Source organism: Gossypium hirsutum, chromosome D05, assembly GCF_007990345.1.
Source record: "Gossypium hirsutum isolate 1008001.06 chromosome D05, Gossypium_hirsutum_v2.1, whole genome shotgun sequence".
Lineage (NCBI taxonomy): Eukaryota > Viridiplantae > Streptophyta > Magnoliopsida > Malvales > Malvaceae > Gossypium > Gossypium hirsutum.
The window spans coordinates 21916405-21935427 of NC_053441.1; the positions used below are offsets into that span (position 1 = coordinate 21916405).

A 19023-nucleotide genomic window follows, 5' to 3' on the forward strand; every position below is an offset into this window, starting at 1 on the left:
TCCATAAATCAATAGATTAATATAATTGCTTTGTTATCAGCGTAACGTATGGATTATCCTCTAATGGCTATGTTCAGGGTTATCATTGGAGAATTGGGGTGTCATATATGATTTGTGCCTTAATATCTTTGGTCGATAGGTCTAGAAGACCCAATAATTAAGCAAAAGAGGAGACTCTCATCCTTCTCACCATCATCGTCATCACTATATCATTATCATTGTCGTCGTCGTCATCAGCTTTATGGATTTTTATATATAAAAATATAAATATATATATGCGCACTTGCCAACTTTGCCTTAGCTAAGCAGCAATATAAGATCCCAAAGGTGAAAGTGGAACAAACTTAGAGATTCCAAAACATTAAACAAATGATCGATGATGTCTATCTAACCATATTTTATCAAAAACAGTACATAACAGTATTTACTTATCAGTTACTTCTTCCAGGAAATATTTATATACTGTTGAAATGGGAAAACAGGCACATCCACATAGATTCCTTGTTAAACCTTATTTACATGGTTTTCTAGTTAAGGGACATGTTTTTCTTCTTACGCGTAAGGATAAATTTAGATCATACCCATTACTCTTTTACTGATCACGTTATTCCTATTTCTTCTTCCTCTTTTTTTTTTTTAAATCATTTTATCCCTCGACATTAGAAATGCAGTCTAATTGCATTTTTAAAAGAAATAATTAACTAAATCATAAAAATTTTAACATCACTAACACGAGAACTCGTGTGTGATAGTTCACGTGTTCTTCATAAAAATTTAAATAATTATTAAAAATTTAACAATTTATAATTTTTTTAAAAAGATATCTATGTTATTTTAAAGATGTTGATAAAAAAATACATAGTTACACACATAATAAATATATTTATTACATAATTTTATTTATTTTATCATATCAACTAAAACTTATTTATTTTTATATAATTTTTTATAAATATATTTATTACATAATCTTATTTTTCACTCACATAATATATTAACCTCACTTTCTTTCAAGGAAATCTATTAATAAATGTAATCTTAATATCAAATCATTTAATTATTAAATTTATGGTGTTAGCATTTTTTTTTGAAACTTTTTCACTTTTTATGGTAAATTTATTATAGGTTAATATTTGATATATTAATGTGCATAATTTTATATGTCAGGTTAAAGGGTTTTTTTATTTATTTTTAAATGAACTATCAATTAAAATAAAATAGTAAAAATAGTCAAACACAAGCTAAGAAATAGAGAGGAATCATGTAAACCCCAAGCTGATAGGCTTGTCTCGTACACCCAGTCCTATCAATTTCCTCCTCCATTTCATGTCTATCACTAATATCAGCGGTAATTATTGGCAACAATAAAATTAATGGAACATAAAAAAGAGAAGAGATTGCATGAGATAAGGTCACTCGAGCTAAATTATGAATCACTTTATTAACATTCCTTCGAATCTAAACAACGGATAAATTATTAATTGAGATTTAAGAAAAAGATAATCTTAAATTTGAACTTATAACCCAAACTCAGAATCATCACTCCTTATAGAATTCAAGACATTAACAATTTGTAAATAATCAAATTCGACGACAATGGAGTTAAGTTTTAAATACCAAAACCAACACGCTCAAACAGTTAAAGATCTCTGCCAAATAAAACTCTAGCTGACTGTTAATAAGGTGCAATCGACTCCACACTCATTGTCTTGAAGGGCAGCAGCAAAAGAAGTATAAGCAGGCGGTAAAAATGACTCAGCATCCACATTGCACTATGTCATGTTAAGCTATTATAAGTAAAATAAGTAAATTTAATTTTAAAAATTTTAAATGATGTAAGCATAAAAATAAATTGATCCATTATTCGTTATCTTGTGAATCCAAACGTCATTAACTTTGAGAGATTACTAACACAACGAATAACGAATATCAATTTGTTTAATTTCATATCTTGTAAGGATGCTTGGGGCCGACCCCAATTTTTCTTCTATATAAATTTATCAAATTATTATTTGATAAGGGTGGTGTCTCATTTATTTTTTAGAATTTTTTAGAATATTAATTAAAGTCATGTTACACCTTATTAATTGATTTATAGAGTTAAAAAGTCACATTCATTATTAATAAAAATAATAAATGTTAGAATCTTTATATTAATATTTATTTACTTTATAACAAATTTAAAATAGCTTTGGAATTTTTCCCTCAACTTTTTATTTTAAGGAATTTAATTTTTCTATTTTCTGGATTTAAAAATTCAAGCCCAATTGTTAAAATTTTTCTCTTAAATTCAAATTCATTATAACGTTGTTTTTCTATATGGCTATCAACTAAGTATTTTTTTTATTTCAAAATATTACGCAAACGAATTTAACAGAATATCTTAAAGGTGTCAACAACTGGATTTAAATTTTGAAATTCGAAAAATAGATGTACTAAATTATTGGAAATAAAAGTAGGACTAAATTCTGAATATATGAAGAGTACAGGGACGTAGATCATATTTTAACCAACAATTTATTATTAAATAACAACTTAATCTACTCGTGTTGAGCTGGTTTGAATTTATAATTTTTTATGATATAATATCAAATTTAGCTCTCAATGTTTTTTTATTTTTCACTTTGGCAACTAAATTTGGACATTAAGCTTTCAAAAAGAATCAAATCTCTTTTTACTTAATGGAAATGTTGACTAAAGTTTAATTGTTGTAACGATGTTGGCATGCCAACCTACATGACAATTTACATATACTTCATGTCAACAAATAATTTAAAAATTATAAAAATACAAAAAGTTTATAAAAATTCAAAAAAAATAGCATGAAATACATGTAGTTGCCATAGGGGCTACCATGTTTAAAAAATTAACATTTTAATCACTATTTCTGATAAAAAAATCAATTCAAGTCTATTTTAAAGGTTGATGGTCAAATTTGATTTTTTTTTTTAAGTTAGAAAATTCAAATTGATAAAAAAATATAAACATTAAGAATTAAATTTGACAATATGTCAATTTTTATTTTGACTTCTTTAGATAAATCCACATTTATCTCTTAAAAATAATACTGTAAATTAATTGAGATAAATCAATTAGCATGATTTGAGATAGATTAGGTTAAGGTTTCTATCATTGACCTAAAGAAAGGAAGAACAGAAGACAAAGGACAAAGACGAAAGCAAAGGCAAAATTTTACTTGGTGAAGAAGGTCCCATGGCCACAACGGGCATTGGAGGGTGTCATTTTCTATGATGTGTAAACATGAATTTTTAATATAAACTTAAGAAATATAAGGGATTACTGTGTGTATATGTATAGCCATTACTAAGGTAGGAATCCACCGCAAGGTTCCACCACCACCTTCTTTTTCTCCTTTTCGTTGGAGTCCAATCATCAAAGCACCATCCCCATTTGTTTTTACACATCTTCAACAATTTATTTTATTGGTTAATTTGTTCAAATACCTAAAGAAAAAAAAACTTGTTAATTTATTCAACATGATTTCATATTTAATAAAAGCTTATAAATTAGCGTATTTTAATTAATTTATATTCCAATTATTTTAAGTTTGATTTTTTATTAATTATCTGAATAAAATTTGAATTATTTATTTTCCGTATGATGCAGAGATTAATTGTATGTAAATTATTTTATAATTTTTGTAAAATATGGTAAATTTCAAATATTAAATATTTAAAACTAATAAGTGGTTTTAGTGGGTTAAAAAAGTAGGATAATTTTTCTTGAAAAATGAAAATACGGGGATTTTATTTGAAACAAAAATACATAAAAATAGAAATTTAATGTGATTATATTTTGTTATATAAGCCATTCAATAGCATATATTCTTATAATTTTATAAAGTTTTATTTTTTTAATTTTTTTGAAACATATATAATTTTAATATTCCATGTCTAAATTCAAAAATCATTTGTCGTGGCACTACCACGTCTTCAATCGATTCTAACATTCCATCTATTAATAGTCATATTAGTATTGTTGTTAGTTTCTAACGGTCAACATTGGTCAAAGGATCTTGTTGGTCAAAATGGTCAATTCATGAGCTCAATTGAATGCAAAAGATTTGAAGGAAATTACTTAATTGTTTTTAAAAAATTGGAAAACTTATTTTACCAATAAACTTTATATTTATAAACTCAATTTTACCATTTCAACTAAAATTAATATTATAAATTTGTTACATATTTTTCTTTTAGCCACCCACATCATAATATCTTAATATTTTAGAATACATTAGAGAACTTAAAGAGGAAAAATATTGGAGTGTTTGGTAGTAATTTAGTCCTCTATATTAAGCTTACGTGGTGTTATTGTGTTTTACAGTTTTGCCATGATTACCCAAAAAATCCAATTATTTTAATAAAAATATATTTTTTAATTACAAATACATATTAGCATCATTATGCATGAAATAAATTTTAAAAAAAATCAAGTCAATAAATATTATTTATTTTCTAAAGTATTTATAAGTTAAATTAAATCAAATCAAAATAAAATATTTGAAATGCATGAGATAATTCGCACATTCAAAATTGCAAATATATCAAACAAATAAATTATCGGACAATATCTTTTTCTAATTAAGTGATTCTGTTTTAATATATATATATATATAAGATAAGTCGATTGAGTCTTAATTCGGTTGGTATCGGTATTGTTACCAATATAAGAGGATGTATATCCGAGTGTGTTGAAACACATTATTTTCCTATTTATAGGTTGAAGAGGGACTATGACTAGTTATAATCATTATATCAAATAGAGCAAATATGATCAGGAAATTGTTCAATATATATAAGACAACGTAATTATAAATTAGAGAACATTTTTCTTATTATTGATAAGTTATTAACATTAAGTGTAGATTGTAAATCGTGTGGGTGATGAATTTTGCAATTCTTTTTTGACGTTTTTATTTTTAAAGTTTAATTAGAAAAAATAAATAAATTGGACAAATTGGCCCTCTAAAAAATTCGAGTAATTTATCTGTCAATTTTGAAAGTGAGGGAAATTAATTTTTGTGTTAGTATCGTACATAATTTTGATTAGCATAGTAATAAATTTAGCCTTCAATATTTACATATTTTGTGTTTGTCATTTTAGCCTTAATTCTAAAAAATTCAACAAATTCAGCCTCAACATTTTCATATTTACACAAATGTTGTGAGATAAATTTGTTAAATTAGGACTAAATTGACAGAATGTGTAAACTTTGAAGATTAAATTTATTGTTATACCAATCAAAATCTTATACAATTGATAAAAAAATTAATGCGGTGTTTAATTAATTGCACATTTTTAAAATTGATAAAGATTAAATTGTTTTAATATTTTGGAAGGAATCAATTTACTCTCTTTTTACCGAAAAAATTAATGGTAACATAGATGAAGTGAAAATTTTGTGTTAATAGTACTTACATTGTATTATTAATTTTAAGAAGCACCTAAAAAAAATTATTTAATCAAAGGGATAAAAGTATTTAAATTAAATTATTAATTTTTAGAATAAACTAAAAATGAAAAAAGAAATCTTTTAACCAAAGTGGGCGAAACCTCTACTTTCTCCTAACTTTGACCTATATAAAGCATGAAGAATTTTTATTGTGGATATTGTTGCAAGTACAGTAAACTCTAAATATTATAATTTAATGGAATAAATCTTAAAGTTATATATGAATTTTGGTTTAATGTGTAATTGTATACATGAATTTTAATTTGGTGCAATTATACACGTAAAATTCTAATTGTGGTTCAAATGTATACTTAAAACATTAATTTTGATTTAATCATACACATTTAAAGAAATAAATACTAATTTATTTTTATAGTGGATAAATATAATTATTTATGCATGCAATATATAAACATAAAATGATTTTATATCAATAATGGTGTTAATAATTTACAAGAATTGGATCAAATCAAAATTTTATGTATAAAATTATACAAAATTAAAAATCATGTATATAATTATATATTAAATATATATAATTTTGATATTTATCCTAATTATACGTCACAAATTAATTTTTAGTAATCATCCATAAAAATAAGTTTGTTTTTTACGATATCAAAGATCAGAACTGAATCTATGCTAGCTATAAGTTGATGATGAATTATATATTATTTAATTATGTTGGATAAAATAAATCATACATCAAATCTGGGTTCCTTTTTCTTTCTTGTTTTTGTCTGTTTCCTGTGATTTGATAGAGGAAATAATATTAATTCCCAACATCTTATTTGCCAAAAAGGAAAATGTGCACTAAATATGAAGGGAAATAACGTAATTTAATAATATAAAGATATAAAAAAGTAAGATAAAGTTCGTTTGAGTTAAGTATTATTAGATTTGAATTTAGCTCGATAATTATTAAATCGAGTTTAAATCATTTTTGAGTTGAATTCGAATAATTTATGAGTACCAATATCTCATTTACACTCGGAATGAAATGTGACCAAAACAGGAACAAACTCAAACACTAGTGTCCAAATTAAAAAAAAAAACTAAAATTAGATAACCAAAACAGAAACACGGACATAATTAGGTGATCATTTATATAAATTAACCAATTATTTAAAGTAATTTTATTTCCTCTTTTTGGCTAACCATAAATTTTTTTTTTTATTTTAGAATAACCGAGGTTATGCTTTTTTATAAAACAAAATCATGCCAATCAACACTTCTCTATGTATCTTTCTGGTGAATAGATTGAGAATTAACTTAAAAAAAAAGATAAATTTTAAAATAATATATTAACTTTAATTTAATAAGGTGAAATTTTATACATAAACTTTAATTTTATATTTTTTATTTGATTTAATTTCCACAAATTATTAACGTAATTATTAATATGGCATCATTTTAAGTTTATATATTACATACACAAATAATTATATTTGTCCATTATAAAAATATTTAATTTGATGTATTTATTTCTTTAAATATATATAATTGAAACAAAATTAAAATTTTATATATATATTTGAACTACAATCAAAGTCTATATATGAAATTGTAGATTAAATCAAAATTTATCCCTTAAATTAATGATAATGAATGTTCTCTTTTTATATATACGTTGACAAATGTCCTAAATTTTGATCATACGTTCATATTTGAGTTATAATATTATAATTAATCTCTGAATTATCCTTCAAATTTATAAGAAGAAAAGTTATACCTGCCATACCAAATATTCTCCCTTTTTGCATGCTATATACCAAGAAACGTATCTTCATATATTTTTTTTCGTGATCTGAAACTTAGTAATCGATTTATTCTAACCGAATTTTAAATATAATATGCATATATTCTCTCTCAAGTGTGAACTCAAATCACCCAATGGGATAAATATTCTGAGTTAGTTGTGGAAATTATCTTAATTGGTGATGCATGCGAGTAATAATATGATATTGGAGTTGTGTTTGATTAATTAATTTCTATATTGAAATTAAAAAATTTATTTTCGACACAGTCTTAGAGAACACCATAGAGTAGTTGATTGGATGGCTAAATCTGCAAGCTAAAATTATGATGAGACTCAAATATATAAAGAGGCCTCAACCTTATTACAAGAGCTTCTTGAGACGGATCTTGATTTCATGATTGTTACTTTTAATTAATTTATTGTCATTGTATTTACTTTCTAATTGTTTCTTGTTAAAAAAAATCCGAATCAATTAAAATTAAATGAGTTTCTTTTACAAGTTTAGAATTTTTAAATATATGAAATATTAAATTTAGTTTTAAGAATATAAATGGTGGCCATTATTATAGGCACCCACACTTCAACAAACACCACAAGAAAACTTCTGCATTTGCATGCATATTTGAAAAGCACTAAGACTTATCTTCATTTGACACCAATGATTCGAGTAGATATCCACTGTCCTATGTATTAAATAAACTTTTTTATTGGGGCATTTCCTTTAATATTATTAAAGTATTGTTTTAGCATATTTGGTCGCCCAATTTTGGGGTTCTAGATTATCAGCATTTTCCCAGTGGATAAGAGAATCTGGAATTTGGAGCAAGGGTAAGTACGAAATTTGTACTCATTTTTGGTGTACGGATTACAATTTGTCATATTTTCTTTGTTTGGATGTGATAGCCGCTTTCACTAATCCTTTTTCCTATTCAATTTTATTTTCTTTTAGAAAAAAAAACTTTTTTTTGGATTAAACTCGAAAGTGAAATGTTAAATGATTCCGCCCTAAACAACTTCGACTTACTACCCTTTATTAAATAATTATACCAATTTTGAGTTTATTATAAATAAAATAATTATATATATAAGTAAACTAGTTTATTTTAGAGATGTTTACTTGTTAAATTATAATTATTTTAGTGCTATTTAAGTATAAAAATTTTTATTTGATGTATTTTTGATTTGTTGAGAAATATTTATTTTAATATTTTTAGTGCATTTGATGTATTATATTTTTTAAATTTATTCTTATATAAAAATAATATAATTTTTTAATATTTTATATAATATAATTTTTTAATATGGGCCGATCAGTTCAGATTTAGCATTTTTTTTATCTGGATCGAGCTTGAAAAAAATTTTAAACTCATTTTTTAAGTCGAATTAAACCCGAACCTAAAATTTTGCTTTGATCCAACTCAACTCGATCCATGATAAGTTCTACATTCCAATTACTTCCAATAAAATTTAAAAGCTTTCAATGGTTTTAATTGGTGCTTTAATAAGAGATATATATCGCATTAAAGATATTACTAAAAGATTTAGGATTCTTAAAACCATAAATCTATAACTAACAATAAAAGTTATCCCAAGGAATGAGGTTTCTCAATTTCAATTGCAGAGGGAAAGGGATTTTACCTATATTTTTTTAATAATTTAATGTTATATCAATATTTTTATCTTAAAAAAATTAAATCTAAATAAAAATTCTAAATTTTAGAATAAAATTATTGATGTGATATTAAACGATTGGAAAATAATAATATTCCTATTTCGTATAATTTTTTTCTTGATGAAGGATACATTAGTGTATAAGGACTCCTAAACATAAATTAAGATGTGAAGGGTAATTGAGGCAAAAGAAAAAAGACAAAAATGTAGAAATGTATGAATATTTATTTTATGTTTTTATATAATAATTGAATAATATGTTATATATTTATATAATATTTTTATATCGTTTTCTTTTTCTTTTTCATTTTGTGTCATGTTATATTGTTATCTAGAAGAAATGGCCAAATCCAATTTACAATATTAAAATAGTTCTCAAATTTGTGTCGTATCTCACCACATTTTTTTATATAGTTTTTCTATTATGTTTTAATTAGTTTTCATGTCACATCTCAACATTATCAGAATTAATTGATGATACTAAAATAGTTTGTATTTGATATCCTATCTGTAAATTATATTAAAACAAACCATTTATAAATTAATTAATATTTTAAAAATTATTAAAAATAAAAAATTATTACTTAATATTTAAAAATATTATTTTAAAATTGATAACATATCCGCAACGTAGGGCGGGTTTTTGCCTAGTTATACAAATTATACTCTAGGATTCTTAATCGTCTTTTGATATTTAATTGCTTGTGCAGGAAAAAAGTTAGTGTGGTTTTGACATTCTAACACGGTGGGAATCAGAATCTCATCACACTCCTAGTAAATCAAATTATTAAAGTATTTAAAAAAATAAAAATATTTAATTTAATTTAATTTAATTTCTGTTATTATCTGATTTATTAACTGTACATAAAATTATATATAGTATCAGTATAAATTATTAACCTATAAAAAATAAATTTATATTTAATGGATATATCAATGAATAATATTTAAAAATTTAAAAATAAATTCAATAAACTTTACTTCTAATTGATGATGTAGCGTCCTATGGTTCACTGCATCAAATTTGAACCAAAATAGGGAAATTATTTTAAAGTTTTATGAAATAAGGTAGCTGATGCATGCAAGATAAATCATATTCGAACTAAAAAGAAAAAGAAATAGGATAGGGGATTTGATTGATGTAATAATGGAGATGAGAGTAGCAAATTTGTCTTGATTCTCTGAATTTCTCTTTCCTTCAGGTTAGGCACTTTGAGAACATTTTCACATTTTCCTGGCCTTCACCTTTTACTTGCCTATAAGAAGCCCTTGTCTCATTTCAATGGCAACATATCTGAAAAGAAGAATCAATTATATTTACATATATAAACAGAGAGAAAGAGAGAGCAAGAGGGAAAGGAAGAAGAGGCTAAGCTCATTATTATATATATACATAGAATTAAGCATAGTTGTTTGAGGGGAAAATGGCAGTGTCATTAGGGCTGAACAAGGCGAAGCCATACTTGTCAATGATATCCCTCCAGTTTGGATTTGCAGGGATGTATGTTATAACCATGGTCTCTTTGCAGCATGGAATGAACCATTACGTTCTTGCTGTTTATCGTCATTTGGTTGCCACCATTGTTATTGCACCCTTCGCTCTTGTGCTTGAAAGGTCTCAACTTTTTATCTTTCTACAGTCTTTTATTTTTCTTTTCCTTCCTATTCCTCACTCTAACACACTGTAAATTTGCTTGCTTCAATTCTTGGTTTTTCTTTCCGTACAGGAAAATAAGACCCAAGCTGACTCTCCCCATTCTCCTCAGAATCCTGGTGCTTGGTTTCCTAGAGTAATGGCTCCCAACATATGAATTGTTTTTCATGCATGCACATTCATACGTGCATACATATATGTGTGTTGATGCAGAATCGCACTTCATGCATTACACATGGGAATACGTTCCATGCAGATGAAATTAAACCCTGTGTACATATATATATCCACGACATATTTTGCTTATCAATTCATTACATAACATGTGTATCGAATAGTATCCGTATAAGTATTTATACAGGTATATATCTAATATACAAATATATTCATTTTTCTTTTTAAAGTTCATCATCGATTATGAGTCCGTCACATAACATATAATTCATGCTAAATGAACGAAGGAAAAAAAAAGAAAGTCTAATTATTGGATAAATGATGATGAACAGGCCAGTGGTGGACCAAAATCTATACTATCTGGGGATGAAATACACGACAGCAACGCTTGCATCTGCCACTGTCAATGTGATTCCTGCCATTACCTTCGTTATGGCATTGATTTTCAGGTATATATATTTATATATAGTTGAGTTAATTTTAATTTACTGATTCATATTCCCATAAACGCTATAATAAGAAGCGTGCAAATTTTTTCAAAGGAAAGGTGATTTATTATTAACCAGTACCACAAGATAAGAAAAAAAAATGAAATGAATAAGAGGCGTGCAATAAGAATGAGAGGAAGAAAACGAAAGTTGCATGCGCCAAGTATATATGCGGCAATAATATGTGGAGAGGTGGGTGTGGGGGGCCACCGTTTGGCATAAGCTCCCACCTTAGACCAAACCAGTAATTTCCAAGTTGAAAGTTGCCATCATCATTCATCCATCTATCTATCTGTATCTCCATTTTTTTTTTTAAATTATCTAATTTATATGTGGTTTATGGCTTTATGCAATCTTTTCTCATATGCATCTTATGGAATATTCATGATAAACTTTTTAGAATATTAAATGCTTCTTGCACTTCACTAATTCACTATTGCTACTCCAAGTTATTTACAATTTTTTATATTCTCTATTTCTTGAACAAATTTGTTAAGCTCAAGCTCACTTTCTACTAAGTAAATAAATTTAATCAAAGTAAGTTCTAACAATTGAATCTTTATCTTGAATCTAATTTAGAGCCTTGAATTCTGAATCAAGCTCAAGTTTATTATAATTTGAGCTTAGCTAGACTAGATTAACCTTTTATGACATAATAATCTTGAGGAATGATGGGAATAACTCATCAAGTATGGACTTTGTGAATTAGGTTGGAGAAAGTGAAGTTGAAGAAGGTGCACAGCATAGCCAAGATAATAGGAACAGTAATCATGGTCCCTGGAGCAATTATCATGACAATGTACAAAGGTCCAGCAATCAATTTCATAAAGTTGCAAGGGGGAAGCAACGACGGTGCCACCAACGAAGCCGAGGCCAAGCATTGGGTTGCTGGGACACTAATGCTCCTAGGCAGATGCTGGGGCTGGTCAGGATTCTACATTTTGCAGGTCAGTTGTTAAAACATTTCACTTCTTCAATACCCTAGAATGTTGCTAATTAACTTGGGTTTTTGATGATTTTTTTGGGGGTTTCAGTCATTTACATTGAAGATGTACCCAGCAGAGCTCTCCCTTACAGCTTTGATATGCTTCGTTGGGACCATAGGAGGTGCAGCAGTGTCATTTGTGATGGAAAGAGATATGCATGCCTGGAAAATTGGATGTGATTCAAGCTTGCTAGCTGCTGTATATTCTGTAAGTAGTACTAAAAGAAAGGCCAAAACAATGAATTTCAAAGATGAATATAACAGCCTTTTTGACATTATGAAATGATTGATGAATCAGGGAGTGGTTTGTTCTGGGATCGCATATTATGCGCAAGGAGTTGTGATTAGGGAACAAGGCCCAGTTTTTGTTACTGCCTTTAGTCCCCTTTGCATGATCATCACTGCAGCTCTGGGATCTTTTATATTAGCAGAGAAAGTTCACTTGGGAAGGTATTTTACTTCATCATTTTACACCTTAGAATTTCCTTTCCATTTAGCATTATTCACTCATGTAAATTTCTTTTGTTTTTTCCCAGCATAATAGGAACTGTAATCATAATCTTTGGACTCTACACTGTGCTATGGGGCAAAAGTAAAGATCAGAAGAACTCAACAGCAACAGAGAACGGTAAAGTCCAAGAATTGCCAATCACTGACGGTTCTAAATCGACCAAGTTGGAGGATAGCATGGAATTACCGGCTACGATATTGAAGATTCCAGTTGAGAGTCAATTAACTAGAGAAACATGAAACAATGACTGTAGACTTGCAGCCAAGTTTTTTTGAAGCTATAATAGTGATTTATATATCTAAATCTAATCTCTTCCTCTAAATGGACTCTTGAGTGTTTTGTTAGAGAATAAACCAATTGTCGGGCTTTTAAAGCTTTTTAAGTTAATGGTTCTTCACTGTACTATGCTACAGTTTTTGTCTATAAATATAATTTTGCTTTTGCAAGGATATTGTGCTTACCTGTTACTGATAAAGCTATATTCATACGGTCCTCCTGCGGCGTATGAAAGCACCTTCGACACTCTGTTACTGGATAGTTAGAAGATTAGCAAGTTCATTATATCTTCTACTTTACATTATTATATTTCAAAATAACGTTTTATTTTTTAAAAAGTATTTTTTTAATAGTAATTAGGCCAAATTTTTCAAAAATATTTTTCCACTCCACCTAAGTTTATAAATTTATTAAAAAAAACAAAAAATTCACAAACTTCAAAATCTACTTATTTGGAATTATGTATTTATATAAATAGAAAAAATTAGATGTTCCACCAAAAAAATTTACGTCCCAACAAAACAAACCCCTGTTGAATTATGTGCCTAACAAATAACAACTTGCATTCTCATACTAACATTGGTTCATTACATAAAGAAGGATATAAGGAAACAGGTTCAAAACTTTAAGTACAAATCATACAACATGTAGAGAATATAACAGCACATGGTATATACAATATATAGAGCATATGTAAGCCTGTGGGCTTTTTGTGTTGTATACACAGCTAAATTTCAAGAAACAATTTAGCCCAGCTGTGATATCTTTTTTAAGGCTCAATCAAAAGGAATGCTGATGTAAGAAAAGTTGTAAGATTTGAGATAATATCACAATATCTCATACTTTGCGAGATATTTTTATTATAGGGATCTGATTAATTTAATTCTTTTATTATTAAATAAATTAATTTAATTTTTATATTATTACAAGGAATCAAATAACATTAAATTAGAATAGAATTAATATTTATGGTTTAAAAAATATTTTTTATTGTTTTAAAGAGTTGATATTTTGTTAAGTTTTTATGATTTTATAGAAAATCTATTATTTGAAATTGAATTGAAATTAAAAATAATAATTTTCAAAATACCTTTAGATATTAACTCTGCTATAATTTGAATTTATTTGATTCTTTTTAATAATATAAAGACTACATTGATACATTTAATAATAAAAAAGCTAATTTAGTCTAGTCCTATAATACAAGGACCTCCCATGTATTTTAACCTATCTCTTTCCCAAGGAAAATTAGGTTGGCACCTCGAATTCCTTACCCAACATCTCACCAACCCGATTGGGATCGAATAAATCAGACCCAAAGTCCAACCTCTAAATAAGTTGCTTGAAACTCTTTATTTGAAGAGTAAATAACTGGTTTCACATGAGCCATACCGAGAGAAATGTGCATGCTAATTATTAATCATTTTCATAAAAAAATTATGCAAATATATAACAAAAAATATATACAAGGGCGACATAATACACAAACTGCTAGGTCCAGCTAACATCCTATGTTAGTTGAGGTCTTCATCCTCCAAGTCAAGAAATCAGGGCAAGTGACTAGGTTGTCTCCTTTAGCTAGCTTTTGCATCCCTGCATAGTTTGGAAGTGACAAAGAAGCATAATAATTAATAACAACAAGCAACAATATGAAAGCCTTGAATTCCAACTCGAAAGGGCTCTGATTTAACTTTGTAAGGTTTATCATGAAGCCCTTAAATTCGGTTATTGTCAATATTTAGGGCCTGCAAGGTAGGTTCTTCCGGAAAAATAACCTAAGTCACTGCATTAATCAACAATATAAGACATCCTAATAAAAAAATATTGAAGCAATGTTTTTCTATCAAGGACTAAACAACACACCAAGTACACTACAAAATATCAGTAGAAAACTAAACTCAGATACATAATATAGCATCATAATCTAACAGCCCATGAGCAAGCCACTGCCTTGCAAGTTTAAACTCGTCCAAGATTCAATCGCTGTCACCATCTTCTTCTGCAAACATATGCACAGATCATATAAGACAACTGTCACTAGCTTAGAACAGGCAACCTATTATCCAACTAAAAGTTATTAAAGAAAATATTATTGCAGCATAATCCGGTTTCACTGTGAGCTACTTGGACATGATTCAGGACTCAGGAGTCTGAAATGCTACTACATTGCAAATATTTCCACTTTGCATTCAACGGCTTTTCTGTGGTCAACTATACGACATTAACACCTTGATTCACTTAAAAGTTGATTCTTCATATTATGTGTTTTTGTATGATATTGAATTTGCTCCCATTTCTGAAAAGTGTCACAAACACTTCCCATGCCCAATTGTGAAATCATAGATTCACAAAGTACTACATAAACTCTCCAAGGCATAGATCTCTCCTCATATGCACCAAAAGTAAATGCACTTTAACAAAGGGGGAAAAGAATTTATTAGTAGGCTAAGAGTGATAAATTTGTTTATCATTAGAACGCTTATGACCTACTGACTCACTCCTGTCTATGGGGACAAAGAATCTTTAAGATCACAGAGTTGATTCCCCGGTCACATGATCTATATTCTCAAAACTCAAGGTCCCCAGATTTAATGGTGCATAAAGTTCGTTAATAAAACTTCATAACCACAAATCTTTATACTCACCTTCTTCTGATTCTTCACTTTGGCTGTTGCCATCATCACCAGCTTTTTCATCATCATTATCTTCATCATCATCGCCATCATCCTCATCACTTTCTTCACTTTCATCATCATCACTCATATCTGGTATTTTAGGCTTTGGTGGAGGAACAAAACTGGTTGTAGACCTTCTACGTGAACTTGACACAATATTACTCATGTCAATCCCTTCTAACTCTCTCGCTCTTTCTTTTCTCTTCCTCACGTCCTTGATTTCTGAGAATTAAAATACTACTATAGATTAATAGAATTAAAGAAAAGATAAAGCAGAAGAATAAAATGGTGGTGGTAAATGGTGACAAAACCACAAGTTGTGGATCAGAATGCATTCAGCTTGGAGTATGCTGGGCACAGAAGTCTCTGCAATCCTATGTGAATTTTACAGAGTTGCTACCTAATGCTCAAACAGCAATTATCACCAAGCCTTCTGAGTTCAGACACAGAAACTCTCAACGCATAAGAACAAAGAGCAAAACTAAGTTACCCATTGATGATATTATTAATAGAAATGGACATGTTTTAACTTGGTTTACACTTTACACAGGTATCACTGTACCAGTTCTTAATGAATAGTTTCATTATCATCCTCGCTCATGGATGGTCAAGGCATCTGTTATATGACAAAATTAGTTAATAAAACTCTCCCTTCCCAAAATGTTATCCAAGCATTAAAAAGCTTCTAATGATAAAATAAAACATAATCCCACTTTTCTCAGTAACAAATATCTTTCCCGAAACAAGGTCAACTCCAGAAATAAATAATAAAAGAGTTGTACAGGGGCTAGAATCCTGACCTTTTTCTGAAGGCTTTGCAGATAATCCTTCTTTGGAAAGAACCTCCTCTAGTTCCTTAATTAATTGGGCTTCACGTTTATTCTCAGGGACCTGTTTGACCCTCTTGTAGATCGAGGGAGGAACACTGTAAATAAAATAAGTAATAAGAATACACTGACTTGCAACCTTCATGGAGTTCAAAGATTCATAAAAGAATTGGTCAAAGAGAAACCTCATCCCACATGACTTGATAACCGACTTTAGATGTTCCACACGTTTCCCATACACTGGAGCAGAAGTTTCTTTTCTCTGCATATCATTACTATTATTAAAAGGTGCTTAATTTAAATCAAATCAAAAGATGCACGACTTAAAAGAATATAGATTAGAACAGAGAATGAGCATTAAGAAGTAAGACCTTCACCGCCTTTGCAGAAGAAGATTGAGAGCGACCATCATCAGAGACACTCCCACTGTCTTCTTCATTGCTATTATCATCTGAATTTCTTTCTGCATGCTTGCTTCTCTTCTTGCTAGGCATCTCTGCCTCCTTCTTAGGTATTTTCCGTTTTTTAAGCCCTTCAGAGTTCTTAATCTTCCCTTTAGGAGTGATCTTCTTTTTGGGCTTCACTTCTTCTTCTTCTTCCTCTTCTTCTCCTTCATCATCATCTTCTTCTTCTTCATCTCCCTCTTCATCATTCTCGCTTCCTGATGAAGCAGAAATTACTTTCTTGCTAACCTTTTCAGAAGTTTTGCTCTGAGAATTTTTCTTGAGGTTTTTTTTCTTAACCTCACTTGCAGGTGCAGAAACTTCAGCAGACTTCAATAGCTGATAATTAACAGAAAAATTACAAGAAAGCTACAATACACATTACAGTTTATGAAGCTGAATTGACTTCTCACAAACAAACTATGCCCACCTCGTCTAATTGTTCAGCGATAAACTTCTTGTATGGATCAAGTGTATATTTATCAAGTTTAAGATCTTCCTCCAAAAGACGACGGAGTCCAGCCATTGTGACTTTTCTGAAACATAAAAGTTCCAATAATTCAATATTACACCTCAGTATACCATAGGCACAGGAAAAGATAGCATACAAAACAATATGATGCAGCATAATGAACAAGCATTGCAATCACATTGACTAGTAGCAATTATCAAACAATTCGGTAATACTTACTCCGAATTAGCTTTCACATATGAAGCTCTATTTCTGATAGCTTTCTTTATCTTACTCTCAGAGACTTCTTTATTTTCTTTATTATCATTTTTCACAGTTTTATTTTCAGACAGAAGGCCCAAAACTGGAGATTCTTCCAATTTCTCATCTTCAGAGCAAGGTTCCTTTATTTCTTTCTTAGGTTGTCGTCCTTTGGGAGATTCTGTTCCTTCAGTGGTTGTACTTACATTTTTCTCCACCGTTCCACTAGAGCCTTCATTGTCATTGCCATCATCTAACCACTGTAAATAAAGAATGGATAAACATGCTGATCGAGTAAAAGCAAAATCATGCATTTTGTACCCAATTGCACACTTAATGTTTGCATCCAGTTGCAAATAGTTAAAATATAACTTAAGAATGCTTTAATACCATTTTAGCAAATCACGAAGATGCATTATAAATTAACATTATTCCAAGCAAAAAGAGGTAAAATCATGCATTTCCCAATATCAAACAAATTTTAGTTTTAATTTTTCAAAAATAGTATTGGCTTATCTAAAAGAGACCTTTTGCTTTTAGAAGAGAAAAAGCAAGTAGCAAAAGTAAGACTCAAAATTTACACGAAGCCTAAATAAGAAAAAAAGAATCTTATCAAGCCAGTAAAAGATAGAAAAGAGGGAAGTCCAAAGCCAATATTGATAAAGAAGTACCTTTAACAGGCATTGCTTGACAAATCTCTTGTGAACATCCAGTGCAAACGTTTCTAGCCCCAAGTCTTTCTCTAACAATCTCCGAACTCCCTCGAAAGTCAATGAGCTTAAAATAAAAGAACCAAAAAGAGAACCAAATTAAACAAAATTATGAAGTAAATAAGCCACAGATTCCAATGTTATACACAATATTCACATTCTCTCAAATAATTCGAATAAAACCCTTCAAATATCCGTCCAAAATACCTAGGAATCCCTAGAATTCGACTATGTAAAGCAATTCATTTCACAAAACTTATGGATTCGAAACTGAAAACCTACTTAAGGAGAGTGAAAGAAATAAACAGCGAGAGAGAGAGAAAGAGTACTCGGATTGTTCCTTGAAGTGGCCAACGCGAGAGCGCATGGCGGTGGTAATTCGTGACTCGATATCGTCCATCTCCGCCGCCGCTCCCTTGGCTTCTTTTTCGGCGGCGGGGTTACCGTGCGCCTCCTCTGCCATTTGTCGGGACTCAAGAGAAGGTTTCACTGTTACTGGTTTAGAGAGAGAAACAAAGTGTGCTAAAACCTTAAGCAACGGGGAAGCGAGGAAAAAAAGGGGTATAAGGAAAAGATACAGTGTAGGCGGGTGTACTATAATAAAATCACTGTGGTGGGTTCTGAGAATTACAAAGTAGAGGAAAATGTCCAAAATAATTATGTTT

At 29.0% G+C, this 19023-nt stretch overlaps 2 protein-coding genes across 2 annotated transcripts; one reads left to right on the top strand and one right to left on the bottom strand.

Annotated features, from left to right (window-relative positions):
• Positions 1-10191: 10191 nt before the first annotated feature.
• On the top strand, positions 10192-13164 carry LOC107905005 (WAT1-related protein At1g21890). Its single transcript, XM_016831547.2, has 7 exons — positions 10192-10518; positions 10631-10693; positions 11064-11180; positions 11929-12166; positions 12254-12412; positions 12503-12654; positions 12741-13164. The coding sequence occupies exons 1-7, from the start codon at positions 10328-10330 to the stop codon at positions 12952-12954; spliced, it is 1134 nt and encodes a 377-aa protein (XP_016687036.1). The 5' UTR covers positions 10192-10327; the 3' UTR covers positions 12955-13164.
• Positions 13165-14649: 1485 nt separating this feature from the next.
• On the bottom strand, positions 14650-18929 carry LOC107905006 (DNA ligase 1). The gene is made up of 9 exons (XM_016831548.2): positions 18688-18929; positions 18320-18425; positions 17628-17908; positions 17367-17472; positions 16865-17275; positions 16679-16755; positions 16467-16591; positions 15637-15888; positions 14650-14990 (listed from the first exon to the last, which is right to left on the bottom strand). Exons 1-9 carry the CDS (start codon positions 18819-18821, stop codon positions 14968-14970), a joined length of 1515 nt encoding a protein of 504 aa, XP_016687037.1. The 5' UTR covers positions 18822-18929; the 3' UTR covers positions 14650-14967.
• Positions 18930-19023: the final 94 nt, after the last annotated feature.